This window comes from Haemaphysalis longicornis, unplaced genomic scaffold, assembly GCF_048455015.1.
Source record: "Haemaphysalis longicornis isolate Haplotype H1 unplaced genomic scaffold, Haemaphysalis longicornis Haplotype H1 scaffold_12, whole genome shotgun sequence".
Lineage (NCBI taxonomy): Eukaryota > Metazoa > Arthropoda > Arachnida > Ixodida > Ixodidae > Haemaphysalis > Haemaphysalis longicornis.
The window spans coordinates 59,645,919-59,671,948 of NW_027526225.1; the positions used below are offsets into that span (position 1 = coordinate 59,645,919).

The 26,030-nt window shown below is 46.6% G+C and overlaps 2 protein-coding genes across 2 annotated transcripts in view; one reads left to right on the top strand and one right to left on the bottom strand.

Moving 5' to 3' along the window:
- LOC144162713 (rac GTPase-activating protein 1-like) overlaps positions 1-20,336 on the top strand; it is a 33,612-nt gene extending 13,276 nt beyond the window's left edge. The window contains exons 8-14 of the mRNA XM_077693355.1: positions 5,240-5,490; positions 11,325-11,603; positions 13,543-13,651; positions 13,911-14,155; positions 16,505-16,601; positions 17,831-17,888; positions 20,168-20,336. Coding sequence (XP_077549481.1) covers positions 5,240-5,490; positions 11,325-11,603; positions 13,543-13,651; positions 13,911-14,155; positions 16,505-16,601; positions 17,831-17,888; positions 20,168-20,210 — 1,082 coding nt within the window. The 3' untranslated portion in view covers positions 20,211-20,336. The remainder of the gene's footprint in view (positions 1-5,239; positions 5,491-11,324; positions 11,604-13,542; positions 13,652-13,910; positions 14,156-16,504; positions 16,602-17,830; positions 17,889-20,167) is intronic.
- A 2,442-nt stretch (positions 20,337-22,778) lies between these two features.
- On the bottom strand, positions 22,779-25,646 carry LOC144162714 (DNA-directed primase/polymerase protein-like). Its single transcript, XM_077693356.1, has one exon. It carries the CDS (start codon positions 25,644-25,646, stop codon positions 24,216-24,218), a length of 1,431 nt encoding a protein of 476 aa, XP_077549482.1. The 3' UTR covers positions 22,779-24,215.
- Positions 25,647-26,030: the final 384 nt, after the last annotated feature.

Here is a 26,030-nt window from a genome sequence, read left to right on the forward strand (position 1 = left end):
GAAAGGAAAAAAAAAGTTGTACTGAAATTGTCTGCTAATATGACTATCATTACGCTGAATTTCGTTTATGTGTCTTAACTAACGGTAACGTCAATGTTAACAGAATTCTTGGCTGCTGTCAATACATAAAGTAGGGTCACAGAGAGCGGATGTAACTATCACTTCACCAAAACTTTCCTGAAACCAATGGTATGACAATTGGCTGCTAAGACGCATTTCTAAGAAAGTAGATGAAACTCGGCAATTGTTAATTATGTAGCACATAGTGAAGCTGCCATTCCTGTAGAATTCTCGTCTGCAGTCAGCACATAGGCTTGTACTGGAGGAAAACGGGCTGCCCCACGTTTGTCCGCTAGAATAAACCTCTAGTTCTTCCAACTTTTATTCAGCTATTTAGCTAGGAAGTATACTCAATCCAAAATTCTCAAGTTACAACTGTGCTTAGTTTTGTGAATAGACGCGTCGACCGAGGTAAAACTCACCAGGGCTTCGTGCCTCATTATCTTAACAGAGTGGAAGGGCTGACGCATTTAACTCATCTCTAACTGTGCATCACCTCGTACCACCTCAAGTACGAGGGCATTTCTGAGGGTTTCCTTGAATTCACAGGCACTTCCACTTCCCTTGCTGCAGCAAGGGACATGTTGTGGGCCTTCTGGTACATTTTAACACCATCATTTTCATTCCTCATTGAGACCATTTCAAGTTTTGGATAAATAGCCCTTTACAACCATGCAGTACCCATTTTTATGCACTGTGCAATCATTCCACCATAGTCTCTTATACATATATATCTCCACGGTTTACGTAAGGGTCCTGTACACATGAATACTAACATGTTTCATCATCATCATCATCAGCTTTCTTTGTCCACTGCAGGGCAACAGCCTCTTCCATAGATCGCCAATTATGCCGGTTTAAGACCATCACAAATACCTTACTTAAATAATGAATGTGAACATGCAAAGTCCCCAGATATGTTTTTGTGGTGCTATGCTGCGTTATCAAGAATAAAAGGCCAAGAGCAAAAGGCCAAAATGCGTTTACAGCAGTAAAAGAGATACTCTTACTGATTTCTTTAGTTCTTGAAGCGAAACACTCTCAATGTGGTTCGAGGAGAAAAAACACACCCAAAGTACACGTTTCTCGAGTTCACGTGGCAGTTAATTTTCTTGTAGTAATGGTTGCATGTTTTTTCAGTTTAGGGTTGCGGGTCTTTGTGGCCTAAAAACACGCGATTCCAACCCTGTATACCTATTTGATGAGATGATGAGTGCTATATGAAAGAGGTTTGCTTTCTATTGTACATCCTGAGAGTCTACAAAAGCTGCAACGCACTATGTGCTTTTCTTTCGTGAACCACCAGATTGTGCAGCATGTTTTCTGTGGAGCCAGAAAAAGAAAGAAGCATTGTGGAATCTTCAAAAACTGAATTGTGAGATACATATGCGTAAGCAGGTCTGCTCCACACTGATCTCCTCTAAAGTTGACTTCACTCACTTACACAAATGCACCGCAGGCAAGACAACTGCAGAGGCAATGTAAGCCTGTCTGATATCAAGGAAGGGAGGCTTGAGGGCCTTAAGCATTACACATCCAGCGTTACAGACGGACAGGGAAGTTTTTTCACTGAGTGCACATAGAAGTGTTTACACATTTAACCCTTTCACTGTCGGGTGTTTCAGGCCGTGACGCACCTTCAGTGTCGGCTTGGTTTCCAGAATATCAGGGAAGGAGCATAGTGATTTATTTGACTATGATAGCATCCGGGACATAACACGTTGGAAGGAAAGAACGTGCGTGAGAAATTGCCTTTCTTCCAGATATTTTCAGTTTGCGTGCACGCTTCTGGGGTGACGACCTCACCGTGTCATCATCATAACAGTGATGCTACCGCTGCGCCAATTGCGCCAAACTGCGCCAAAGTGCTCTGGCTGCTACATCCTGCTACATTTCCTCTAAATTTGGCGCTTCTGCGCCCAACCTGCGCCAAAGGGTGTACGTCCCCCTTTCAGAAACGAAACTGACTACTTGAGGTTCCCCATTGAAAGCGACATCGCGGTGTACCTGTTTTCAGGACGCAATCCGAGCCAAGCCAAGGCAAACTGGCCGTTGTTGCGAATCTTGCGATAACGGCGATGATGCGTTTTGCGGCTGGCGCCTCGTAGGCGTTGTGAAATCTCCCCCTCTATAGAGGGGTAGATGGGGAGATTATCAGTCTCCCCAGCTCACGGAATTAACCGTCTCGGGTATACCCGAGACTTAATCTTGTGCAGTGCGCTTCGCACCTATTGGGCGCGCGAGACCGGCTGCCGCCGTCGCGACCGTCCGCCTCGCGGTCTTCGGGCCGCGATATGCGTCGTGATGTGCGTGCCGTACCCGTGAAGCTCGCCAACAATGTCAGGCTTCGTGAAATTGCCGTACTCGCTCGCCAAAGCGCCCCGACAGCGTACGCGTCGACCGGGGGCCTGCGGAGTTTTGCTGGTAGAAAAGTAGGCAAGAGATGAGGACGCAGGAGTTGTAGTTACAGTGGAATCTGGATGATATGATTCTGGGTGATACGAATTTCTGATTAGTCCCGGCGAAATTGCACTGTTTGAAATGGGAAGAATTTGGGCTCTTACGAAGGGACCTGCAGTGCCCGGCGGATAAGAACGAGTCGGCGAGGCGCCCGACTGCCGATCGAGCAAGCTACAGCGACGTACGGGCTCTCTGCCCTCTTTTTCGCACTTTCTCCAGGAACGGTCAAGCTGTTTTCTGCTAGCGAAAACGCGCCGCGTACTCCACAGGCACGCTGGCGCCGCCGCGAAACCACCCGCACGCTGCGCGGGGCGTGGCCGGCCGCGGCATCATGGCGGCGGTTTCGGTCGCGAAGTGGTGCGGGACGCTCAAGAAACCGCTTCTAATCGCTCTTTAAAATGCCGCTCAAAGCACACGCGAAGTTTCTTGTGCGGTAAATGAGCTAATAATGTGAGCGAAAACGGTGCTATAAAAATCATCCGCGCCGCTAGTGAAAGCGCCCATGGAATATCTGTCGGGGTGCTAAGCCTAAACATCTCCGCCGGAGCCAGCCGGCTGTCTCGGGGGTCTCGGGGGCTTTGTAACTGCCGCCATGAGGCGCACGCCTTCCCATTGGCGCAATTCGTCAGGCTCGTCCCACTGCCACGCGCGTCGCGCGTAATTTTCTGACCGCGGGCGCCGACGCGCACGAATCGCATGCAAAAACGCTCCTGTAGTGAGTGAGCTTGGGCAGCGCGAGTGCGGAGATGAGTCCAGAAAGGACCGCTCGGCGACATGGAGGTTTAAAAAAAGCAGAAAAACTTCACGGATTTCATCACGCGAAAGTAAAAGAAATAATCGAAATCTTGTTTTAGTGCTTAATTTTTTGGTCTGTGTTGTTCACACGAATTTCGGATGATACGAATATTTCTCGCGGTGCCGCGAAATTCATATCATCGAGATTTTACTGTAAACAGATGAGAAAATACAAAGTGCAGGGGGGAGAAAATAGTATGCAAAGGCAGGAAACCGTGACATAGTTCGGGCTGCGCACCGGCTAGCAAGTACGGCAATTTCGCGACGCCTGACGTTTCCGAGCTTAACGAGTACGGCACGCATATGACGACGCCCGTCTTAGATTTCACGTAGAGTTCACAGAGGCATAGAATTCACATACGTGGAAATTGAAGGTGAAATGCGTGCATGTGGCCTCGCAGGGAATTACATAGTCTCGGAATTATGGGGGGGGGGGGGGGGGGGGGACTAATGGGCTACCTGCGGCAAACTTGTCGTGAAGGGGCAAGATTCAGCCCGCTGCCTTTGTTAACATAGCGCTGCTATCGGTGGCTTGTCGTTTTAGACCCTTACGGTGGCAGCGCTGACGCTGCTAAATAGTGACTCATGTGACACAGGGAGGAGCGTGATGTTCAAGTATGGAGTCAAAGCCGTGGCGCTACTGATGCAGCCTTCCCACGATAGCCTTCCAATAGTGCTCTATTTTACACAGTGTGTTCGTTGTGATGAGCAATTTTTAGTTTGTTCATAGTAAATCTTCTATTGTGTAAAAATGAGAGCTTGTTTTTTTTATTTTTGTTGTGCAGACTGCCGAAAAAAGTTCAATGCAGACATTCTTCAGGAGATTGATGAAAATGGGGACAAAATATCCATGTTCTGAGTTCTTTTAATTTTTCATTATCCCTGAAGGGTGTGCTTTTAGCGATTATCTATCTCATGAATGCAATACGTGTCTTAAAATTGCTTCTACCAACACCTGCTCCAAAAGCTGGTTTTGCTGCTCCGAAACGCATTTTTACCTGCTCCAAAAGCTGCTCCAAAGCAGCCTAAGCCGGTAGCATCACTGTCATAATCTCACGCTGTGGAACTCACACCTCTTCCTCAGATGAGAAACTCAGATTGCGAATCCGAGCTCGGCTCATATACGGATCAGAATCATAAGAACCATCACCCCTGTCCACAGTTGAAGGCCCTGCGTGGTAAGCCATCCGAAAGTAACCGCGCGCATGGAGGGAGCACTTTCAGCAGCCTGCACGATGCACAGAAATGCATAGTGAAATCATGATGCCAGATAGAGATAAAAAGGGGATACAACCTCGTTTGCTGCTGACAGCGGCAAGTGAGGGCGTGGCGAGCGAAAGCCGCGATTGAGTCATGTTTCGGTCTATTGGAGAGGCAACGGTGCGGTGGGCTTACCTGGCGTGCCATAGCAGACGCGGGAACAGAATGAAAAAAAAAACAACCTAGAAACCCATTGCGGATGGCACAACAACCCTTGCACCCATAATCGCACGCGTGCTGCATGGTCACTCATCCCGACAGAGTACTGTGCGCGGAGCGACCATGCCCCTCAAGCAACGAAGGGTTGGCACGGTCGCTCCGCACTCTGTACTGCGCTTGTGAGGAAAATACGAGTTACTAGAAAGAACCGACAGATGGCAGGAAGAGTCCAGGTGCGCCAGCTTTGTGATATGGCGCAAATTTTTGAACGCACAATGGAGAACGTATTGGGACGTTAGTGACGCTGCGGAGAGGAAATGCGAAAACGTACCGATATGTCAGTGACAGCGAAAGGGTTAAAAGACCGACAACAACATGTTTTGTGGTTTGCCAGAGCTCAAGTGAGGCACTTTAATTACAGCGAGTAACCTTTTGCGGCAGTGTGAAATGAGAGTTGCCAAAGAGAGCTTCTCTCCTCTCGTGCGTTTCCCTTCTCTGCCCGCAGCGGAGCGCAGTGTTGTGGAGGAGGAGTCGAGGTTTGTGACGGGTGCTGAGCAGCTGGGGCCCGAGCGGCGGAGCACGCCCGTGCAAACCGGAGAGGGATCCATTCCACAGCAGCAGCAGCACGTCTTTGTCGTCCAGCTGGCCGCCAGCTCCGACGACTGCGTGGCGTGCGGGAAGCGCATCCGCTTCTACCGCTCCTGCCTCCGCTGCCTGGGCTGCCACGCTGTCTGCCACCCCGAGTGCAAGGGCCTTGTGAGTGTATACTTGGGGATCGCTTCCATTTCTTGCTACCCGCTGTGGCTCGGTGGCTGAGATACTGCGCGCTAAGCCCAAGGATGCCAGTTCGATCCCCGCTGGCTGTGGCCATTTTAAGTGCAAAGCTTTTTAGGGGCTCGCCGTGTTGTCATCGCTCACTCGGTGGACCGGCGTTGTAGCGGCTGTTGTTGCGGCATCCTACAGAGGCTTCGGAAGCCACGCAGTTTTATAGTAATAAGCGTTCGGAAGTCGTGAACCACTGGCACTTGTCATACATCTCCCCGTTGTGTAACACGAAGAAAACTGCAGGTATATTTGAGGCAAAATATACGCAATTAACCAGCAGCGCCAGTGTTCATTTAATTAGGAACTCTTGTTGGGTTGGTTTTTACGATAGTAAGCGAGAAAAAAAAAAAAGTGGCAGTGCAATGCCAGCACGTGCGGAAGGAAAAGCAAGCATAAAAATAACGGAACTCTCGCTGTTGCAGTTTCAGGCAGACACAGTTTCAGGCGAGTACTGCGAAGGCGGGAAATTTGAATTGCATTGGGTGGTAGCAGTGAGCGGATAATTGCGCTACAGCCTATTATGGCGAGTCACTGCTCTGCACTTCCGACAGCTTTCACATTGAGTGGCGTTAATTTTTTTTAGATGAAGACGAAAAGCAGATTTTAGGGCAGGTTAAGATCTCCAGGTGGTCGAAATTAATCTGGAGCTCTGCACTGCAGCGCACTTTGTAACCCAAGCACAGGTTAAGTGCATAAAACCCCCCAGATTATATTTCACGTGTGACCAGCCTGGACGGGCACCAGGACCACGTGGGGGGGTGTGGTGGTGATAGGTGTTGCCTGAAATGTAGTCTAGTGCACTTATAATATTATCCAAGTGCCAAGGAAATCTCATCGTTATAACCGATAATTGTTATAAGCGGGTTGAAAAAAGAAAAAGACGAAACAGTGCTCAGAACATTTTATTCGCATGCAAGGAAGGCCGTACTACTACTTATTTGTCAAAGAGAAGCCAAAGGCTCTCTGAAAAGCGGCTCTTTGATTTAAAGTCCTGGGTTTGATTTAAGTCCTCTGATTTAAAGTCCGCAGACACACTGCGAGGCAGTGCGGCATTTTATTTTCCCATGTACAGTGTAGACCATTTATAACGTAACCGCTTATAGTGTGGGACCCGATATAACGCGGGTTTTTGTGACTACCGGTTCACCTCCCATAGAACTCAATGCATAAGCATACCACTTAAAATGCGGTTGGCCGAAGGCACAATACCGTTTATAGTGCGGTTTTTCGGTGCGTCAACTGATCGACCGGCACATCTGGGGCATTGTTTTAGGGGTAGCAAAAGAAATAAGAAAGGATGACGCAGCGTGCACCCTTGCTCTCCTTTAACTTCCACACACACATAAAAAAATAGGCAGTTCGTGCACATGTGATAACTACAACAGTCCTTGCTTGACACACCTTGGAAGATAGTGACCCCCTTCCTCGTCCGTGCGCGGCAAGTTGTTTCCGTGAACCGCATGGCCCGTTTTGCACACGATTCGTGCACGTCGGCATTTCGCGCGCATTTTTTTCACACTCGTTTCCACCATTCCCCAGTGGCTTCTTCGCGTGGCAGTGGGAGGAGCCTGACAACTTGCACCAATGGAGAGCTGAGTGAAAGGCTCTTGGCAGAAATGAAGGCCCCAAAGGACTGTATTGTGCGCTGGGCCTCCTGTGAAGACACTACCTGAGTAGGCTGCACAACCGCGTCGTCAGTCGTCAGAGTCGTCACTGTCCTTGCTGTTCGCAGCGCATATCCGCGCAACGATCGCATGTTCAGTGAGGAACTCAGATGTTTCCAAACATTGGCCCTGACATCCCTTCCATGTAAAAACGGGGTCAGTTTGAACAGGCCGAAATATAGCTGGTCATGTTAGAGGCACCCAGTCAAATTCAAAAAGCAGTACGCACGTGACAGAACAAGTGAATGCGCGAGCGCCTGGCGCCACAATCTTGCGAGTGGGCGCGGGGAGGATGCCAAAGCGGCGGCGTCAGGAGGGGGGTTCGGAAGGAAAACTACTTCCCTCCTCCTCTCGCTTCCTCGTAAGCGGCGCTGTTGAGTAGTTTTCTGAGGGGCAGAAGGGATTAGAAGCGCATCGCGGCTCATAGCACATGCCATCAGCAGCTCACATTTTGGGTGCACGCTGGAACTGGATTCAATTGTAATATCTGACATTGCGGCACTGGGGCATTGTAATTAGCACTTTGTTTTACCATAGAAAGCATACAAAAGCGGACGGTGCCATAATTGTTCATCGTTATATTCGATATATTTTTATAAACGGATTGATATAAGTGGACTCGACTGTATTGCACTCGGTGATGTTCAACTTGCAGATGTCAGTTTGTAAGGCACCGATAATGCATCCTTACACAGGGTGGGGCATCTTTGTTGTGGATGCTGATGAAGTCAATGGTTGGACGACATTCAATTCAATTCAATTTATTGTTCTTTGTGGCGCTACAAAACATACGCAAAAACAGTTTGGACCCATAGCCAGCGGCTAGTAAGGGGTCTAATAAAAAAATGCATGAATTGCAGACAACACATGTCAGCACACATCGTCGACAGTAAACTTAAAAAACGTTAAAAGACACTCTAAACACTCGTTAGAGCACAGATTTCTTGAATGAATACAATTCTAAAAGCCAGTGAAATAAACAAGAGCACGTTGAATTTTTTTCAGCAATAACAACGGCAATTGCATTTGTCACTCAAGTTACAATGAATACATCATATTAAAGCACCAGAATCACTTAAAATGCAGAATGTCGTCACATTGTATAAGAAGAATCACGTCATTCGATAATGGGGTATAAGTGTGAGAGAACGTACAAATAATAGCTGCAAGCATGAACTCAAAGTGCGTCATTCATTTTAAGGTAGTGCGTTTTTATTGCAACAGAAAAATTGTTAGCAACTTTTACGTCATGCGGCAGGCTGTTCCAGATCTTTACACCAGTAAATTCCAGCATACGTGCACCGTACACATTTCTTTTTACGGCTAAGTTAAAGTTTCCAAAGGTATGGCCCCGTGTTGCGCGTGCAGGAGTATTAAGTGTAGACACGTCAAATCGAAGGTTGTTTCTTATTATGTTGTGGATGCATTCAGCAGTTTTTTTCCCGCGAAGTAGATCAAATGGTAAGACGCGTAGTTCAGTAAACAGTGCCTTGCTTGGTCGAGTAGCCAGAACGCGTAATTTTTCTAAGAGTTCGTTTCGCGCTCGCCTCAGGTGCTCTAGGTAAGTATTGCATGTCCAGCCCCACGACTCGATGCAATACGTAAGATGAGTGTGCACTAACGTGAAGTATAGGACTCGCAGAACATCGGTGTCGAAGTATTCACGCAACTGGATTAGAGCAGAGCAGCTAGATGCAATCTTCGCGCAAAGCGCGTCGACGTGATGTTCCCAGTGTATATGCTTATCTAAGGTCACACCGAGGTACGTAAAAAGGTTCGTTGATTCAAGCTGCGCTTGGCAAATAGCTAATCTGATATCAGCCAAACCAAGAGATCTGTTTCGCGACTGGAAAAGTACATACTTAGTTTTCTTTGTGTTGACTGTCAATTTGTTCCTTAGATACCAGTCTTGAGATTTTTTTCAGCTCAGCGTTTGCGATGCTTTCGAGTTCGGTAGTGTGATTGGCAGTAATTATAATTGCAGTGTCATCAGCGTACATGATAGAGTTGGCTGAGGTTAATATCTGAGACAAGTCATTCACGTAAAGGGAAAAAAATAACGGACCAAGAGTAGAGCTCTGCGGTACTCCTGTTCGCAAGTACTGCATAGATGACATCATATTTTTCATTGAGACAACTTGTTGACGATTTGTAAGATAGCTAGCAAAAAATTCAAGCACCCTATCACGAAACCCGTATATTTTTAATTTGTTTAGCAAGATGTCATGGTTAACCGTGTCGAATGCCTTCTTTATATCTGACATGCCGCCTGGTGACATTAATATGACATGCCACCTGGTCAGGTGGTGTAATACAAAAGATAAAGCGCAGGTCGCTGACCAAGTCAAAAATGACATTTCGGGAGTGCGACAGCTCCCTTGCTCGCACAGGTTGTGAAGAGGGGAGCCGTAGAAGCCCCGAAACATCATTTTAAAGTGCAGCTCTTAAGCACCTGCTCCTGTGGTTTCACATCGCTGTAGGCCTTGTAAGCAAGCGAAAGAAGGGGACACTGAAGATAGAGCAAGCAAGAAGGCGGAGGAGGAAAGTATGGCAAAAGTGTGAGAGGGAGGGCGGTATGCAGAGGCCATGTGAGACATGCTTGGCGGCGGCGACATGCTGCCAGATAATGCGAGAGCAGCGCTCGCCATTGTGCATTCAGTGATGTGAACGCAGCAGCTATGCACCATTGCCGAGGAGACTGCAGTTTGCACTGTCCTCAAATTTCACATTGGGGACTTTTGTAGTCATCAGCCATTTTTTACTACTTGGTCAGTGACCTGTGTTTCATCTTGGTCATGGGTGCTTATTAGACATTCATTTTCCTCCATTTCAAAATAGTGTGGTGGTTGGCAATCTTGGCAGTAAACAAAGTGTACCAAGCAGTGCAACTTCGAAGAAGAACCTCTGCACCAAACAATGCAACTTTGAGGAAGAATGTCTGCGAAAAGGGGCAAGCTGATTGCTCAGTAAAATATTTTTTCAGTGCCTAAAATACCAATGCAACATCCTCCGCGAGGGCGCAGTATTGGTACAAAAATTTTAACAGCTGTCTTCCTCACTGAAGTCGCTTGCAGCTTTCTAGTCGTCATCGACCCACAGCGCGTCATCTTTCGTGCCGTCAAGTCTGTTGAATATTCCCATCTTTTTGAAGCTGCGGACAATGAGCTCGGAGGGAATTGCGCTCTATGAAAATCGCGCTTTTGTCCTCACAGCCCGCTGGAAACCGCTGGCACAATTTCGTATGCCTCTGGAGGCATAGCCCGTTTTAGTACATGAACCGCGCCGTCCAGCCACTGCTTGCTTTAAAAAGCGGAAGAGGAATGCCATGATTTGTGGCAGTGTCCCACATGTGAGTCTGAAGCAACTGGCGGGGCACGGAATGGCCTTCATTTTGTAGCTTCTTTGTGAAGTCCAAAACTTCTTTTTCCACACCGGGAAAATTTGGGCTCACAAAACACATGGCAATTCCTGTTTGTCACTTGAAGTTCTTCTTGTTTTCACCAGTAGCGTACACGCACTGGGTCAACACTGAAGTCCCACCCAGCTGCGCGGTTCCCATGCTTCAACGCATTCTCTGCCACCTTCAATTCGAAACCGGCTGTGTAGCTCGCAAACCAGCCCATCATACGCCACGCACCAGCAGCTCAAGAGAAGGTCAGAGCACAAAATTGTGAAGAAAGTGGCGAGTTCGCAGATCAACGCAAAGCAGGTGTGGTGGCTATAATAAAGCAGGGAAGAAAATGCGGATAAGTTGAGCTGCGGCATTCGTGCTCACACCCCCGGCTAGTGTTTCGATTTCTGTTTTTGTTGGAATGTTTTTTTAGCATTTATGCCGGTACTGTGGCGTCATATTCAGTTACTGCGATCGTCGATGGCTTCTGCAATCATGCCGAGATGATAACATTGAACAGTGCCTTTTCTATTCGTGCTGCATTTTTATGCAAGGTAGCACAAAAAGTGAATTCTCAGGAATAAAAGTGGGGGATGGGTTCATTACGCGAGTGGGTTCATTACGGGAGTAAATACGGTGGTTTGTTGAGACAAGGATGTTTAGGTGCCTGCAACAGAGTCTCGACACACACTTGCACTGAACCTGTTCAGTTGCCCCTGCTGTGCACATTGGGAGCGGCACCAGTGGAAGCGAAAAGCGATGGAACCACTGCCGCCACCAGCACCCCTGCGGAGTTCCAAAGGGGCACCGTGTCGGACTATGCTCCTTCGCGGCCACCCATGGTGCCACCCTTGGTGGTTCAGTGCGTTCAGGAGGTGGAGAGGAGGATGGGAGCAGAGAAGGGCCCACTCTACGGCCGGGAGGCCCCCGCCGACCAGGTGGACTCCCTCTTGGCACAGTACCTGGTACACCGCCACCTGCCTTCGCTGGTGAGTGGTCCCTGCACAGGGATGCCGCAAAAGTTAATAATGACACCTCAAAAACGGAATGGAACCTTGTTCAATTTGAAATAACTAGCTTCCGTAACTTATACCTGAATTAGTGTGGAAAGTTGGGCAAGTTGGTACGGGGGTAATTGGGACATTTTTCTAGTGCAATAAAGACGGGAACTTAGAGAAGTATACGGAAGGGACAAACGCTAGACAATCAACTGGAAGTACAAAACATTAAACCATGAAAATGCCGGGCACCCCCCAAAAAAATCCATGCTTGTGTGCACATTGCATCACTAGACGCAGTTTTTGTTGAGATAACTCAGTTCCTTCTTCGATGATGCCAGTGACGGGAGAAATATTCGAGGCCCATCATTTCACTAGCATTATCAAAGAAGGAACTGAGTTATCTCAACAAAACACAGTTATCTCAACATGCACACGACTAGCAATGAAGCGCTTCTTGTAGCGTGAGAGCTGAGCTGTGAACTTACTGCAAGGTAAAGCTCGTAAAGTAATATAACCGACTTTCGGAAACAAATTTTTGGTTTGCAGGCAATTTTTCTGTCGTTTACGTTTCAGTCTTGCGGCAAAGAAATTCCTGCTAAAGTGAATTTTTGGGCTTTCTCTGGCAGATTCGTTATTGCGGGGTTCAACTGTATGTGTGTGTGCTACCCTCAATCTTCTGAGTAGACGTGTGAGAATACCGGTTTTAAAATGCGAGTATCTTTGATTAATGGATATGATTAACGATTAATGGTCACTTTATTGCTCACTTTATGTCCTTGATGAGGCATGTAAAACGTTTGCCTTAACAAAGGTTATTTGGATGGCTGAGGCCATGCACGTTTGCACATTTATGTGCCCATGGTTGATAAGAAAAATGTGAAACTAAGCAGTGGGACGAAGAAAAGTTATATGTTGTGAAGAAATTCGGGCTCCCTAGATGGTGCGAACGCCATTGATTAGTTCCAGTGTCTGCCTACACTGAAAAGGTGTACTGCATGGCTGCACTAGTATTTAACAAGACCACATCTTTTGTTGTCGAGATAGCCAACAACAACTTGTGGTTGCACGCGTGCGGCAATATTCACGAGAATACCCCGAATTACTTTTTAAGGGGGCACACTGGCCTTACAAACTTTTTTCTTCTTTCCGACAAATCTTCATGAAACTTTATGGGCTTGTTCAGTTTTCTTAGCTGATATCAAATGTACAATTAGTTTTGATGTGAGGCATTTAGTTTCTGAGACAATTAGAAATCTTCCTTGATTGTTTTTGAGAACAATGAAAAAAAGACTAATCAACGAAATTTTTCCAGCCAGGCATGAGTAGATACCAGAAGTTGTGGAGAATGAAATGTGGGAAGCAGTTTTTTTTTGTTTTGCAATCACATAAAAGCTTGTCAATTCTAACTTCTGGGTTTGAAGTACTCCTGCTAACCATTTAAAAATAAGGCTAATTAAACAACTACTGAATCACAAAATGCCAAACTTCCAATATTGCATATACACTGCAAAAGAAATTATCTTTCTATCTGCTCTACATGCTGTGATGTACCTCGAAAATTTCCTGTTGCTGCAATATCACTCGGCTTGAAAAAAAAAATATGGAAAAATTGTTATTTTTTTCATTGAAATCAGGCCTGTATGGCTTTTATAAGTACCTGGTACTGTTCAAGTACCAAATTTTCAGAGGAAAAACTGTGCAACATAAAGAAAAAGTGATGCCTAGAAGTTTTTTGGGCAATTTTTTTGGTCCCAAAGACCCATGTGCCTCCTTCAGATTTTCTCTGCTGGTAGTGTTCAACATAAGCTGCTACCCCATGGTTAGGGGTAGTGGGCACATTAATTGGTTTGCCACAAATATTTTTAATTAATTTGCTGCAAGTATTTCCCCTTGAAATGTTCTCTCTCCCTTTTTTCGTTTTTGTCAGGGTGACTGCAGCGTGCCGGTAGTGTGCAGTTTGCTGCTGAAGTTCTTGGCGTCGCTCCGAGAAACTCTGGTCACCAAGTCGTCGTGGCCGTTTTTCGCCAAGGCTGCCGGTGAGTCAGTCTGCACGATTGGATGACGGCATTCTTTTTTTTTCACATGCGTCACTGGTTGGCAAGGAAGCAGCCCCGCAGAAGTTTCTTCATTCACATCGAATGCTGCCTGCTTATCGACTTTCACAATAGATGTTTTTCTTCTTCCCTCAAGACAGGCTTTGTGGCCTTTGATTGTGTGTGTGTGTGTGTGCATGCGTGCATGCCTGCTAGAGCTTGAGGAGGAGGCCCTGACGACCATTTGGTCCGTACCCCGCAGAGTGCGACATTCCAGAGGAGCGGCTGTGGAGCCTGGTGGGGGCGATGCGCAGCCTGCCTGCCCCCAACGTGCACACCCTGTCCGCGCTGCTCAGGCACCTGCACCGGGTGGCCAACACCTCGCTGGGCGGTGACGGGCGCTCCCTCGAGGAGCTGGCCACCCTGTTCGCGCCCCTGCTGGTGGGCTGCTCCACCGGGCAGCCGAGTGCCGAGGTGAAGGCACAGGACGGCACCACGCAGGATCTGGTCAGTTGGGGGACGAGCTGTGTTAGTTGGGGGAATGACGAGTAGCAGTCGGTGTCAACACAAATGATGCCAAAATGGCCGCTGCTGTACAGGGGACATAAATTGAGATTGTGAGGGATTTGAACCCGGGGCACCAGAGAAGCATTCAGGGGTGCACTGGCCACAGCACTATCCTTGCACCTTAACAGAATGAAACAAGAATTGGGCTGTTGCGTGCACCGTGACAGGTGCACGTGGTGCCACATGCGTAGAATGGGTGCACGTGGAGGAGGGCTCTGAGTGGGGTGGAGTCTGTCATATGAATCGGAGCCAGTCTTCCTGTTAGAACAACACGCGTGAAAAGAGAAAGAAACGAAACCGAATATAGAGACACACACACTATGTTGCAATGGAAAATTGCTAGGCTTTTGCCATCAAAGCACTTAAGGGGGTGCACTGCTCTTAAAACAGCTTCCTTTAGCTGTTAGGTAAACTCTGGGAAATTTGTCAGCTTTGTTGCTCTTCCCCCGCTCATTTCAAATATGGCATTATTTTTGGAGTCAGTCAATTAATTATCAAGACAATTAGAGATAATTAGTCATTTCTGGAGGAACAATAGCCAAAACAGTGTTACTCACAGAACTGTAATCTTTATATTGTCCAACACTATGAATCCTGGTGAGTGCAATAAGACAAACGGTTTCTTGATGCACTACTTGGAACTAATTTTACAGCTCATTAAACTTTGGTGGCACCAGTGGCAAGGAACCTTTTTGAATGCCCGTTTCAAACACCAAAATTTAATGAGCTGTAAAATTAGTTCCAGGCGATGCATCAAAAAACCGATTCTCTTATTGCACTCACCAGGGTTCACAGTGTTTAAAAATATAAAGATTACAGTTCTGTGACTAACACTGTTTTGGCTATTGTTCCTCCAAAAATGGGTAATTATCTCTAATTGTCTTGGTAACTAATTGACTGACTCCAAAAATAATGGCATATTTGAAATGAGTGGGAAAAAAGCAGCAAGTCCGACAAATTTCCAAGAGTTTACTTAAAAATGAAAGGAAATGCATGGAACAATGTACGGTCGTAATGCATATGTCGTAGGTGAAACACATGCCATTTTTGGAGATGCAGTTGGGGGGGGGGGAATGCGGGTAATGTATGCATACTAAGTATTTAGCCGTTTAAAACCTCATTGTTTCGGGACACACTTCAACACAACACAAACACACACAAAGCGAAATTTTGGGTTTGAAGTGTGGTTGCAGGGTGGCACAAATTGGGCCCTGGCTCATGATGACCTAGGATCATTGCAGTCAAGGAAGGAGCTACAAGGAACATCAAGAGGAGAGGACGTACAACATTGTTTTATTTGTATGAAGTAGCCAGATGTAACTCGCTCAACTCCATTTTGACTTCTAAGAACGTCGCTTCTTGACAAAGAAATGGAAATACAGTGAAAGCTCATTCATTCAAACCTCCATAATTGGAATGTATGGATAATTCGATCTGTACAATTGGGTCCGGCCAAGTCTCCATACAAGTTTATTGATTGATTGATTGTAGGGTTTAACGCGCCGACGCAACGCAGGCGATGAGGCGCGCCGTAGTGGAGGGCTCCGGATTAATTTTGACCACCTGGGGATCTTTAACGTGCGCCGAAATCTCGTACACACGAGCGCTTTTGCTTTTCGCCTCCATCATAAAAGCGGCCGCCACGGCCGGGAACTGAACCTGTGACCTCGTGCTCGGCAGTGCAACGCCTTAGCCACAGAGCCACCGCGGCGGGTTACAAGTTTATGTATAAAGAAGCCTGTTAATTCGAACTCGAGTAGGTTGTGCTACGGATAATGCGAACTATGCACCACCGCCCGTGATCCTTGGCACCAGGCACATGGCCAGAGAAACGTGCCGTAAGAAACACACAAGGCTGGGGAGAACGGGGAAGGCAACATAGGATAACGACAATCTAAATACCACATGGTGGATGTTTTGGAAGACACAATCTTTGGAAACTAAGTCAATGAGGACTCAGTGGTGTGCGCGGTGCGCTCACAGATGAGGGCATCATATCTCAAGTCAGAAGTGTCAAACGTGTCGCTGCCAATGACAACGCGGAGGATGAAGACAAAGAATAGGGCAGCCGTTTGCTCAGAAGTCATGGCCGGATCTTCTTTGGTATTAAAAAACTTGAACATGAGGCTTTCCGTTACATTCGTTTGTTAGAGCAAAAAGTGCTGAGTGTCGCCTTTAGGGACAAAAGGCAGGCTGCGGTAATGGGCTTTTCAAAGCATCAGAGTGTTGACACGACCTACTGCAAACAACAGTGGCGATGATTATTCACCGTGTTTGCTTCGATTCCAGATCATGCTGCGCCTTCTGGCGGTGCCAAGCGAGTACTGGGTGAAGCCGGCATCTAATGCCGCGGGAACAGATGAGCCCCTCCACCTAACTCTGCCAGGTAAGTCGACATCTGAAAGGGCTCACTGGGTGTAGCACCACCATGTGGAGCAAATTGTGTTTTAAGTGCAGAGCACTTGTCGTCGTAGCTCGCTCGCTGGACCCAAGTAGAACCGACGTTCCAGAGTAGCCACTGTTGTCGCGGCATAACCCGGAGGCTTCGAAAGCCAAGGGGTTTATATAGTCATAAGCGTTCAAAACTCGTGCACCGCTGGTGCTTGTCATACATCTCCCCGGTGTTTAGTGCAAAGGAAACTGCAGGTACATTTGAGGCAAAATATACGTAATTAACCGGCAGCGCCCGCGTTCATTTAGCTAGGAACACCGGTTGGGTTGGTTTTTACGATAAGCGGAAAAAAGTGGCAGTGCAGCGCCGCCACATGCGGGAGGAAAAGCAAGCACAAAAAGAACAGAACTCCCGCAGGCGCAGTTTCAGGCAGGGGGCGCACGAGCACTGCGAAGGCGGGAAATTTGAATTGCATTGGGTGGTAGCAGCGAGCGGATAACGGCGCTTACAGCCTATTATGGCGAATCACTGGTTTGCACTTCCGACAGCTTTCACGTTGAGTGGAACGGCTTTTAATTTTTTTAGCAAGCTCCACTTCACTTGTAAAGGTAGAAAACCAAAGATCGGGGTGCTGGAAACACCACTGCAAAGTTCTTTGCACCACTAGTCGTTCAATGAGGCTGAGGAAAGGCACGTACCATGGAAATGGCCATATGCATCCTGTACAGTTTTCAGTGGAAGAGGTTGTGTTAGTAGTGCCGAGAACAGTGGTAGAGCAACTTGAAAGTGTAAAATAAAGCAACAGTCTTTGTCAGAAGTTTCTGGGCCGTGTTAAAATGTAATAGTCCATGAACAGTTCGATACACAAGCTTTATCTACTGAGTTTTGAGTGATACGGAAACGTGTCATGCTGTGAAGCTGGCAAACCCACCTTCCTTTTATGAGACAGTCGGGGCGTACTTGAACGTTACACTTTTGCTTGGAATTCCCTGTGGCGCAGAAAAATTTGTCATAGCTAGCCTAGAAACTCTTGACAAGAAACTGTGCCTACAGATTCTGTTCGACGCATCTTTTGAAATACACAAGCTTGTAAACATTACCAAACTAAGAGCTTTGCCGACATTCCATAGCCATTGTTTTCTGCTACAGTTTTGATCTTTCGCCTTGGGGCACACACCGTTTTGCTTCACGACAATTAAACCAGCATTTTTCTCTCTGTGCAGAGCCTTCGTCCGAGCTGTTCGGCCCTATCATGCCCCCGAGCATCAAGGGTAGGCGGAGGTGAGCAAGGGGCAGCGAAGCACACTAGAAGGCTGACGTGGCCACTGTAATTCTCCCAAAATGGCTGCCTCCTCAAGCTGAATCATTTGATCCCTCTTGATTGCCTGTCCATGTTGGAGCAATTCTGAGCAACTTGTGGGCTGCCTGAAACTACTCTCACAATAAAAATTCTATGGGGAAAATAAATGTAGAGGGGGAGAAAACTCTTTTGGAGCAGTTCTTAGCAGTTGAAAGCGACACATAGGAGACCTCTTGTCACATACAAATGTGCAGTTGGCTCTAATTTATTTGACTCTGGTGGGAGCTCTAGAATTTGGTCGGATGAAGTGGAAAATGGAGTTGATGGCAGAAGGCTGTGGTTTTGTAGACATGATTATGCCCAAGGGATTCCTCACTTGTAATCGGGACAAGTCGTAAAATTCTCTGCAAGCCTCTGAGGTATCTTCAGAGCACTCGCAAGCCTGTGTGTGTTCGTGGAAAAGGCAGAATTTGAAATTCGCATGCCCTTCCCTTACCCAAACAGTTAGGATCTACCCTGACATAAAATCCTCATTATGCTGACAGCACCCAGCTATAGACAAGTTCTCATCTTTTACCCAACCAACCAAAGTATTCGAAATGGGATGGCATTTGAAAGGACTGGGTAATTAATGCGGCACCCAGTGTGGAAGTGTCTGAATGAAGGCTCTTTTTTGTCATACTTGTAGCATCCTGCTGCTACAATGCCTTTAGGGAAAGCAGGGTACATTTGCTGAATGGTCCAAAGGACATGCAAGTCTAGCTGTTTATGCGCAAGTATGCAAGAGTATAGGTGTGCTGCTGTAGTAGACATGGAACCGGTCCATGTTGAAGCAGAGGATCAATCAAACTTCAGTGTAACGAAGTCGGTAAAATTTGTAATTTGCTTCGTTGCATTAAAATTTCGCTACATTAAAATTTGGTCTTAAAATTAAGGGTTATCCACGTGAAGTGGTTCCTGCAAGCGAAAGCATGGTGCACATATATGGCTGGCACACTGATGCCGCCGCAGATGCCGTGAAGCAAAGCAGGTAGCTCAAACTACTTACAATTGCCAGAATGGAACTGTTCGTTTAAAAAAAAAAGGCAATGCGCTGTCGGAGCTTAATCCTCTGCACAGGCATCAGTGTGAGCCGCACAGAGCTGCACACAAAAACACGCCACGCAAGCCACAGGCACGCTGACGCAGCCGCGGAGGCCACCTGCACAATGCAAGTGGCTCTAGCGACTGCTTCTACGCGCTTGCTGAAATGTGACACAAGGGGCAAATGAAGTTGTTAATGTGGGAAAAAAGTGCACCGTAAAACGAAACGTCATACATGCCGTTTAGGAAAGCGCCCATCAGATATCCTTAGTGGAGGTAAACCTAATCGTCTCTGGCGGGGCCAGCCGGCATCCCCGAGTGCTTCAAAGCTCTCACCATACAGTGCGTGCCTCCCCATTGGTGCAAGCTGCCAGACTCCTCCAACTTTCTGGTCGAGGCAGATGTCGTCACTGGCGCGTTACAGCAGATGCGGGGTGAAAAAAAAACGCTGCCAGAAAGCTCATAGCGACCAACAAATGCTTCGCCGTGCACTTTATGGAACGATGGAACCCAACAAGTGTGAGCGAACGCAAACGAAGGACAAAGGACTATTAACTATAGCCCTCGCATGCGGCGGCGGCGGCGGCATATGCTGTTTGTAGAGCTCGCTCACGGATTCCTGGCTCACTGCATCCGCGGCATTGGGCGGCCCGTGTCGCCGTTTGCGTTTTATCGAGACTCCCTTTCGCCGCTTGTGCCTCTAAACATCTACTTCTACAAACAGAACTTTGGGCACAATTGTCAATTAGCTATGTGACAGGTATATTAACTTCATTAAACTGAAATTTCGGCAAGCGGGACTTCGTTACACAGAGGTTGAAAATACACGGTGTGCATACACTTGAAGTTGAAAAAAATTACGTAGTATGTTACACTGGCGGTTTCGTTACATTTAAGTTTGTTACATTGAGGTTTAACTGTAGATGTGTTACTGCACATAATGTTAGGCTTAACGTTAAGCCTAAAACAATGCTAACGCATACCGTCGTTGGAAGGCTGGCATGTACCGATATTCACAGCCAACAGGGACACCTGGCCGGTGCATACCTGCCTCTGCAGTGGATGGGAATTTGTGCCACAGAATTCCTGTGTCCCATTTCTGGGATGGCAGCTGTTTTGCTCAGTCGGCCACTTGTGCTTTGGCACTAATGGAGGCCCCTCATTCCTTTCTTTGCAGGTCTGCAGAGCTGGGCTCTCTGGAGCCGAGATTTGGGAAATAGGTGCAACGGCAGCTCCTGTTTTCCCCCACCTCTCCCTCCCCCTTTTATGATTTGACTGGACAATGGCGAAGATGTCATTCTAAAATTTAAGAATAAATTTTGCTATTAAATGAGGCACGCCTGCGACTCTGATGTGTGTCCTGCTGGGTCCTCCACACCACCTTCATCCCCCTTTAACCTCCTTTCGCTATCTCTTCAGTGACTGCTACAAGCCTAGGTGTAGTACGTTTGCACTTGAATAAAACCTGTGTAGGAAATTCGAGCTCAACAATAAGCCACATTTGTCACTAACTTTACCATCACACTTGTATTACTGGTGCGAGGGCCACAAAACTCTGTGGTGACTTGCACGTGATTTTGTTACTCTGTATGCACTTAAAAAAAAAAAATATTCATGCACTCTTCTGGACTGTGCCTCGATCAATCATGTTTTGTTCTGTGAATATGTGTCACCCAATAGAGCTTATAAGGGTCTTAGAAACTGGTCTTAGAAACTTTTTTTTGCTTTCCAAGCAATCTTCGTGAAACTTTATGGGCTTGTTCAGCTTTTTTAGCTGATTTCAAATATTAAATTAGTTTTGATAAGGCATTTAGTTCCCGAGATACTTAAAAATCTTTCTTGATTGTTCTTGAGAACAATGAAGAAAAAAAGAAACTTCAACGAAAAATTACCAGCAAGGCATGAATAGATACCAGAAGTTGTGGAGAGCAAAATGTGGGAAGCAGTTTTTTGTTTTGCAATCACAAATCTTTACATCAGTTCTAACTTGTAGGCTTGAAGCATAGTTTCTCAATATGGGTTTGAAGTACTCTTGCTAACCAATTGCAAACAACGCAGTGTCTAGAGTTACGTCCGACGAAACCCAAAATTGAAAACGAGTTACGTCCAACGGAACTTAAGCCAGTTTCTAGAGTTACAACCGGCGTAACCCAGTATTTAAAACTAGGGTTACGCCCGATGGAACTCCAGTTTCTAGAGCTACGTCCGACGGAATCCAGAATTGAAAACTAGTTACGTCCGACGGAACTTTAGGCGTTTCTATAGCTACGTCCGACGGAACCCGGAATTGAAAACTAGAGTTACGTCCGAGGGAACTTTAGGCCAATGTTTTGAGTTGCGTCCGGCGTGACGTAAAGCACACAAAAAATTTTACAGCTAACGGCACCAAATACCGCGATGCTGTATATGTGTAATGACATTATTGAAATGGTCGCTTGTGTGATACATGACGTCAAATTCGAAAACACAAAGGGAGCTGCTTTGCGGCCAAACTGGTTCGGAATGAGTAAATCACAGGTAACATGTTCGACAGCGCCAGTTCCCCGTCGGTCTAGTGGTCAGGAGCGCGATGTAAGCGCCCACAGCGATATGGGTTCAATCTCACCTGGGTTGATGGAGTTTGTTTTTTTTTAATTAAAGGATTAAGATTTTTCTCTACTTGTCGACGTACACTTCTTTCTATATCCAACACATGCAAGCAAAGGAGAAGACGGGAATTATCTAAATAGAACCTCCTGCCATGGGTGCCAGTTTGTAGCGTCTGCACTTTGTGCCGAGAACGAATTTACATGGGTCAAGATCTCTTAACAAATGTAATTAATAGGTCTGGGCGCATAAAGCCAGCTGATTAATCGGGTTAAAATATTTAACCGAGGCCAATACCTATTAATTACATTCATTACAGACCTATTCATTATATTAATTACCAACAGGCTTGAGAACCCCTGGTTTAAACATTCAGCTTTATGCTGCAAAAGCAATTAAGCAGTGTTGGAATTAGCGGGCAGGCACTAGAATGAACGGAAATCGCACCACACTGCCCAGGCAGAACACAAAACAGCCACCTCTGGACTCGTCATGAACTAGGCGCTGCTACACGTTTGTGGCAGGTGATTTCGTAAATAATAATGGCACGCGCTGGAGCACTTGCGCCCTCTGTAAAAACGAAATAAGCTATTGGAGGATCGTAGCGTGCTTGCCATGCTGTTTTCTGTTTCGTTGTTTTGCATCTCTGGTAAATTTGGTTTGGTGTGGATCTGCAACACACTGTAATCACTCTGGGCCGACTTCTTCTGCGAGGAACGATGAGAACCAAGGGATCATAGTTTGAATTAACCGTTCTGGATTCCGATGCATTCGAATTATCGGGAGTTTTCCCCCATTGAAATATACAGGGCTGTGCTGGGACCAGGGCGCGAGTTCGAATTAACTACAAGTTCGAATTAACGAGCTTTTACTGTACTATCCTTTATGTAGGCTTATACCATCAGGCTCAATTGTTATAACCAATAATAAGGAAAATGAACATTGTTATAAGCATTTTTTTAACCACATAATGTATAGCAAAGTTGATGGTGCCACGGCCGTTCATTGTTATTTCGAATATATTGTTACAACTGGTATTGTTATAAGTGGGTTAGACTGTACATTGTTTCCAAGTTGTCATTTTTTTTTTTTTGAGGAACTGCAAGTCCCTCAAAACTTTCCCAACTTCCGAAAAAGAATTAACATGTCGCAACTTCTCAGCCATTCCAGCCATAAGCAGGACTAAACAAGAGCACAAGAAACAACAGTGAAGTATTTTTATTATGAAAATAATTTCACAACACAAAGATTTTATCACTGGTCTAAAACCTGTTCTGCAAATACATTTACGCTACCAGCTTATAATAAACTCTGAACATCAAATGCTGTTATTCTGATGTCCACACAGGACAGGGGTTAAAGCAATCTGGAGCGCGAATTTTCTAAAACATTCGCCATACTATCATTTCCATCACAATGCTTAAAGTCAATGTGCTACACAGACTACAAGTGCTACACAGGGGCGAAACTTGTGCATTTTTCAAATGCATCTAAATTTGCGTGGTGCTATTGGCATGGTGCCACAAGGCAATAAATGGCCGATATTTTCAGGCACTTTGGTTTATTTAGTTCTTGTATGCAGTGCCTTTGTACATAAATCGATCTTGTAAATACATCGCTTCGCCAACTGTCATGGTTTGCGTCACCTTTGTCCTGTCAACACATAACAAACTCACTGCACAAGCTAAGCTGCCATAGATGCTGCTTCACATGTGGGTACCCGTTTGATAAATATTTCCTGCTGGTGTAGTTTCTCTAGTGAGGCCCCTTATAATTGCTACTACACCTCGTAAACTATGGCAGACTTTGATATTACATGTGTACCATCCCATCGTGTTATTATGAATTGAATTGAGAATGGGACTTTTTTTGTTGTATCTAGATCTTCTGGATGTAGTATAACTTGTGTCTGTTGTACTACGTACAGTCATTTAGAAACGGTGCGTGATGCACTGAGAGCCCATTACTGAAAACAAAGGTGGCAAGCCAGTCATAAAATGTTTATCACTATTTGCACAGGGTTTCTTTTCTGGCAGAATCACAAGATTTGTGTTTGTGTAAACAGTTTAAAACAACTGCGATCAACCGGTTTACTACATAGTCAGTGTTTCGAATCAATGACGAATATGTGAAATATCATAGTTTTGTTAATTACAACTGTAGGTGTAGATGCCAGACTACACAAACTACCTATGAATGTGTTGACACCATTTATGTGGCCATAGTGATCTCACACATGCTGCAAGAAAATAAAAAAAGGTTGGAAATGCAGAATGTCAAAAGTTCATTAGTTATTTTACTCGGTAAATTTAACGACAGGACAGAAAAAAATTTAATGTGAGATGTTTTCATGGTATGTACGAACAGTGTCACGACACATCACAAGTATTGCATCATTTCTTTTACGTCACCAGAATAGCAGGTAAAAGTGAGTTCACTGGGCAAAAAAAGTTGCACATCAATGTAAAAAACAATGCTTCAATGGCCGACACATTTCACTTAATAAGCACAGCTTGATCGTGTTAAGTAGCCAAAATAAAGATCATTCAGAAAAGTGTAGAACTGTATTTAAGCTTTGTTTTACAGTCTTTTCATGCCACAGACTATACAAATTCGTGAGGCTTCATTTGCGACACATGTTAAGATGCATCCGAAGACTGACGCTCGTCCCCAACATCTGGTGATACCGTATCACTGCCGCTGAGTACGTCGTCTGAAATTTGCTGCAGCCAAAAAGAGGGCAAACACTCAGGTGGCACCGGTCGTGCCACGGAACGGAACGCAACCGCACGACAGTCAGGGTCATAGCACTTTTGGTAGTAGGTACCATTATTAACGTCCACCACGAACATAATACCATTGCTGCGGTGCTCGCGACCGATGTTCTCGCAGTACCGGTAACCGAGCACGTCGTACACAAGGGTGTCGGTATCGATGAAATGTGACACCTGTCGGATCGTCCCGCGTGGGGCAATGACACCTCGGATGAAGTTGTCGATCTCGGGGTACGCCGACGAGGCAGTCGACTTCACACCATTCTGCTTGCTCGTACCACTGACCGCTGTCCTTTTCCTTCCATTGCCGGTCGTAAGTTGAAGCAGTGGACCCGGAACCCTGAAGACCGGTTCCGGAGGCCAGGTTACCAGGCTGTCAAGGAAGATGTCCTTGTCGTCGTACGGCTTCCCAAGAGACCGGACGTACCGGTCGTTCTCCGACAACACCAGCGGCGTGTCTTTGTTCAGCTTGGTGCAGTGGAAGAGGCGGAAGTTTCGGTTGCGCGTGTACACCGCTTCGTCACAGAAGAGGACTTCCTTCCCATTCCGGTTCCTCACGAGTGGATTCCCCTTCGCAGCCCGCGAGGCAGACAGCGCCGACACCTTCTTTGCCACTTCCGCCGCCACGGCGGCGTTCTTCATCTTCTCGCAGACGATCCGCACAAAAGCGCCCGCTTCGCGGTTGTCCCGAAACATGCGCGTCTTCTGCAAGATGAGGTGGCAGCTGAACTTCTTGTCGGTGCTCGAGTCGAGCCAGAGGACGTTGTCGCGGCCGCAGGGGTCACCAAAGAGCTCCTCCCACTCCTCGCAGACTACGCGGATCATCTCGTCGACCATGGCGACGCCATCCCGGCCCGGGTTGTACTTCCGCTCGAACTCGAGGTCGAAGTAGAGTTTACAGGGAGCATCTTCCGCGATCACTTCATACATACACCGGTCTGATGGCTTCTTCATCTGGAGCACATTCCAGAGGTGGAGAGGGTGGGCTACCAGGTAGGCCCGCTTGCCAGGGACGTCGCTGTCGCGGAGTTCGTAGGAGAAAACGCGGACATCGTCGTCGAGGGTGCGAGCGAAGGTCAGCGCCTCGACTTGAACGGGGAAGATCTTCCACACGGCGGTAGGTCCGAGCAGGGTAGCGCGGAAGTTGATCTTGGGCGGCCCCTGGCAGAGTTTCTTCGAGGCCTTCTCCACTCGCTCGACTAAGGGGCTTCGCTTGTGGTTCTCGCCGTAGAATTGGGAGATCTTTTTTGGCTTCGGTGTTGAGGGTACTTCGAGACTGTTTTCGTCAGTACACATGGCTGTCAGTTTGGTCAGAAGACTCAGCCCAGAACTAATTGACTATCGATGCCTCAGGAATTTCCCCGTTGCCCAGTTGTACCTAATCCAGAAACAAGTGAAACTCCTGAAGGTTACAGCCAACAGTTTTAGGGAAGCATAGCTGTTCAGGCACCTCCCTTCATTGATTTATCAAAGCGTATGATGTTTGATGAAGGATAAAGATAGTAGCTGCCTACAACTTGACTACAAAGCAAACGATGAACTTATTAATCATGTGTGCCACAAAACTTGCTCTATAACTAGCAGGAAGTTCTTACCTACATGTACTGAGTGAGACCTTCAAAAAAAGTGCACGATTCAACACCATCAGTTACGTTCACTTGTCACTCACGACTCGAAAGT

Coding starts and splice junctions, on each gene's coding strand:
- LOC144162714 (XM_077693356.1), bottom strand. CDS start 25,646: ATGTGTACTGACGAAAACAGTCTCGAAGTACCCTCAACACCGAAGCCA.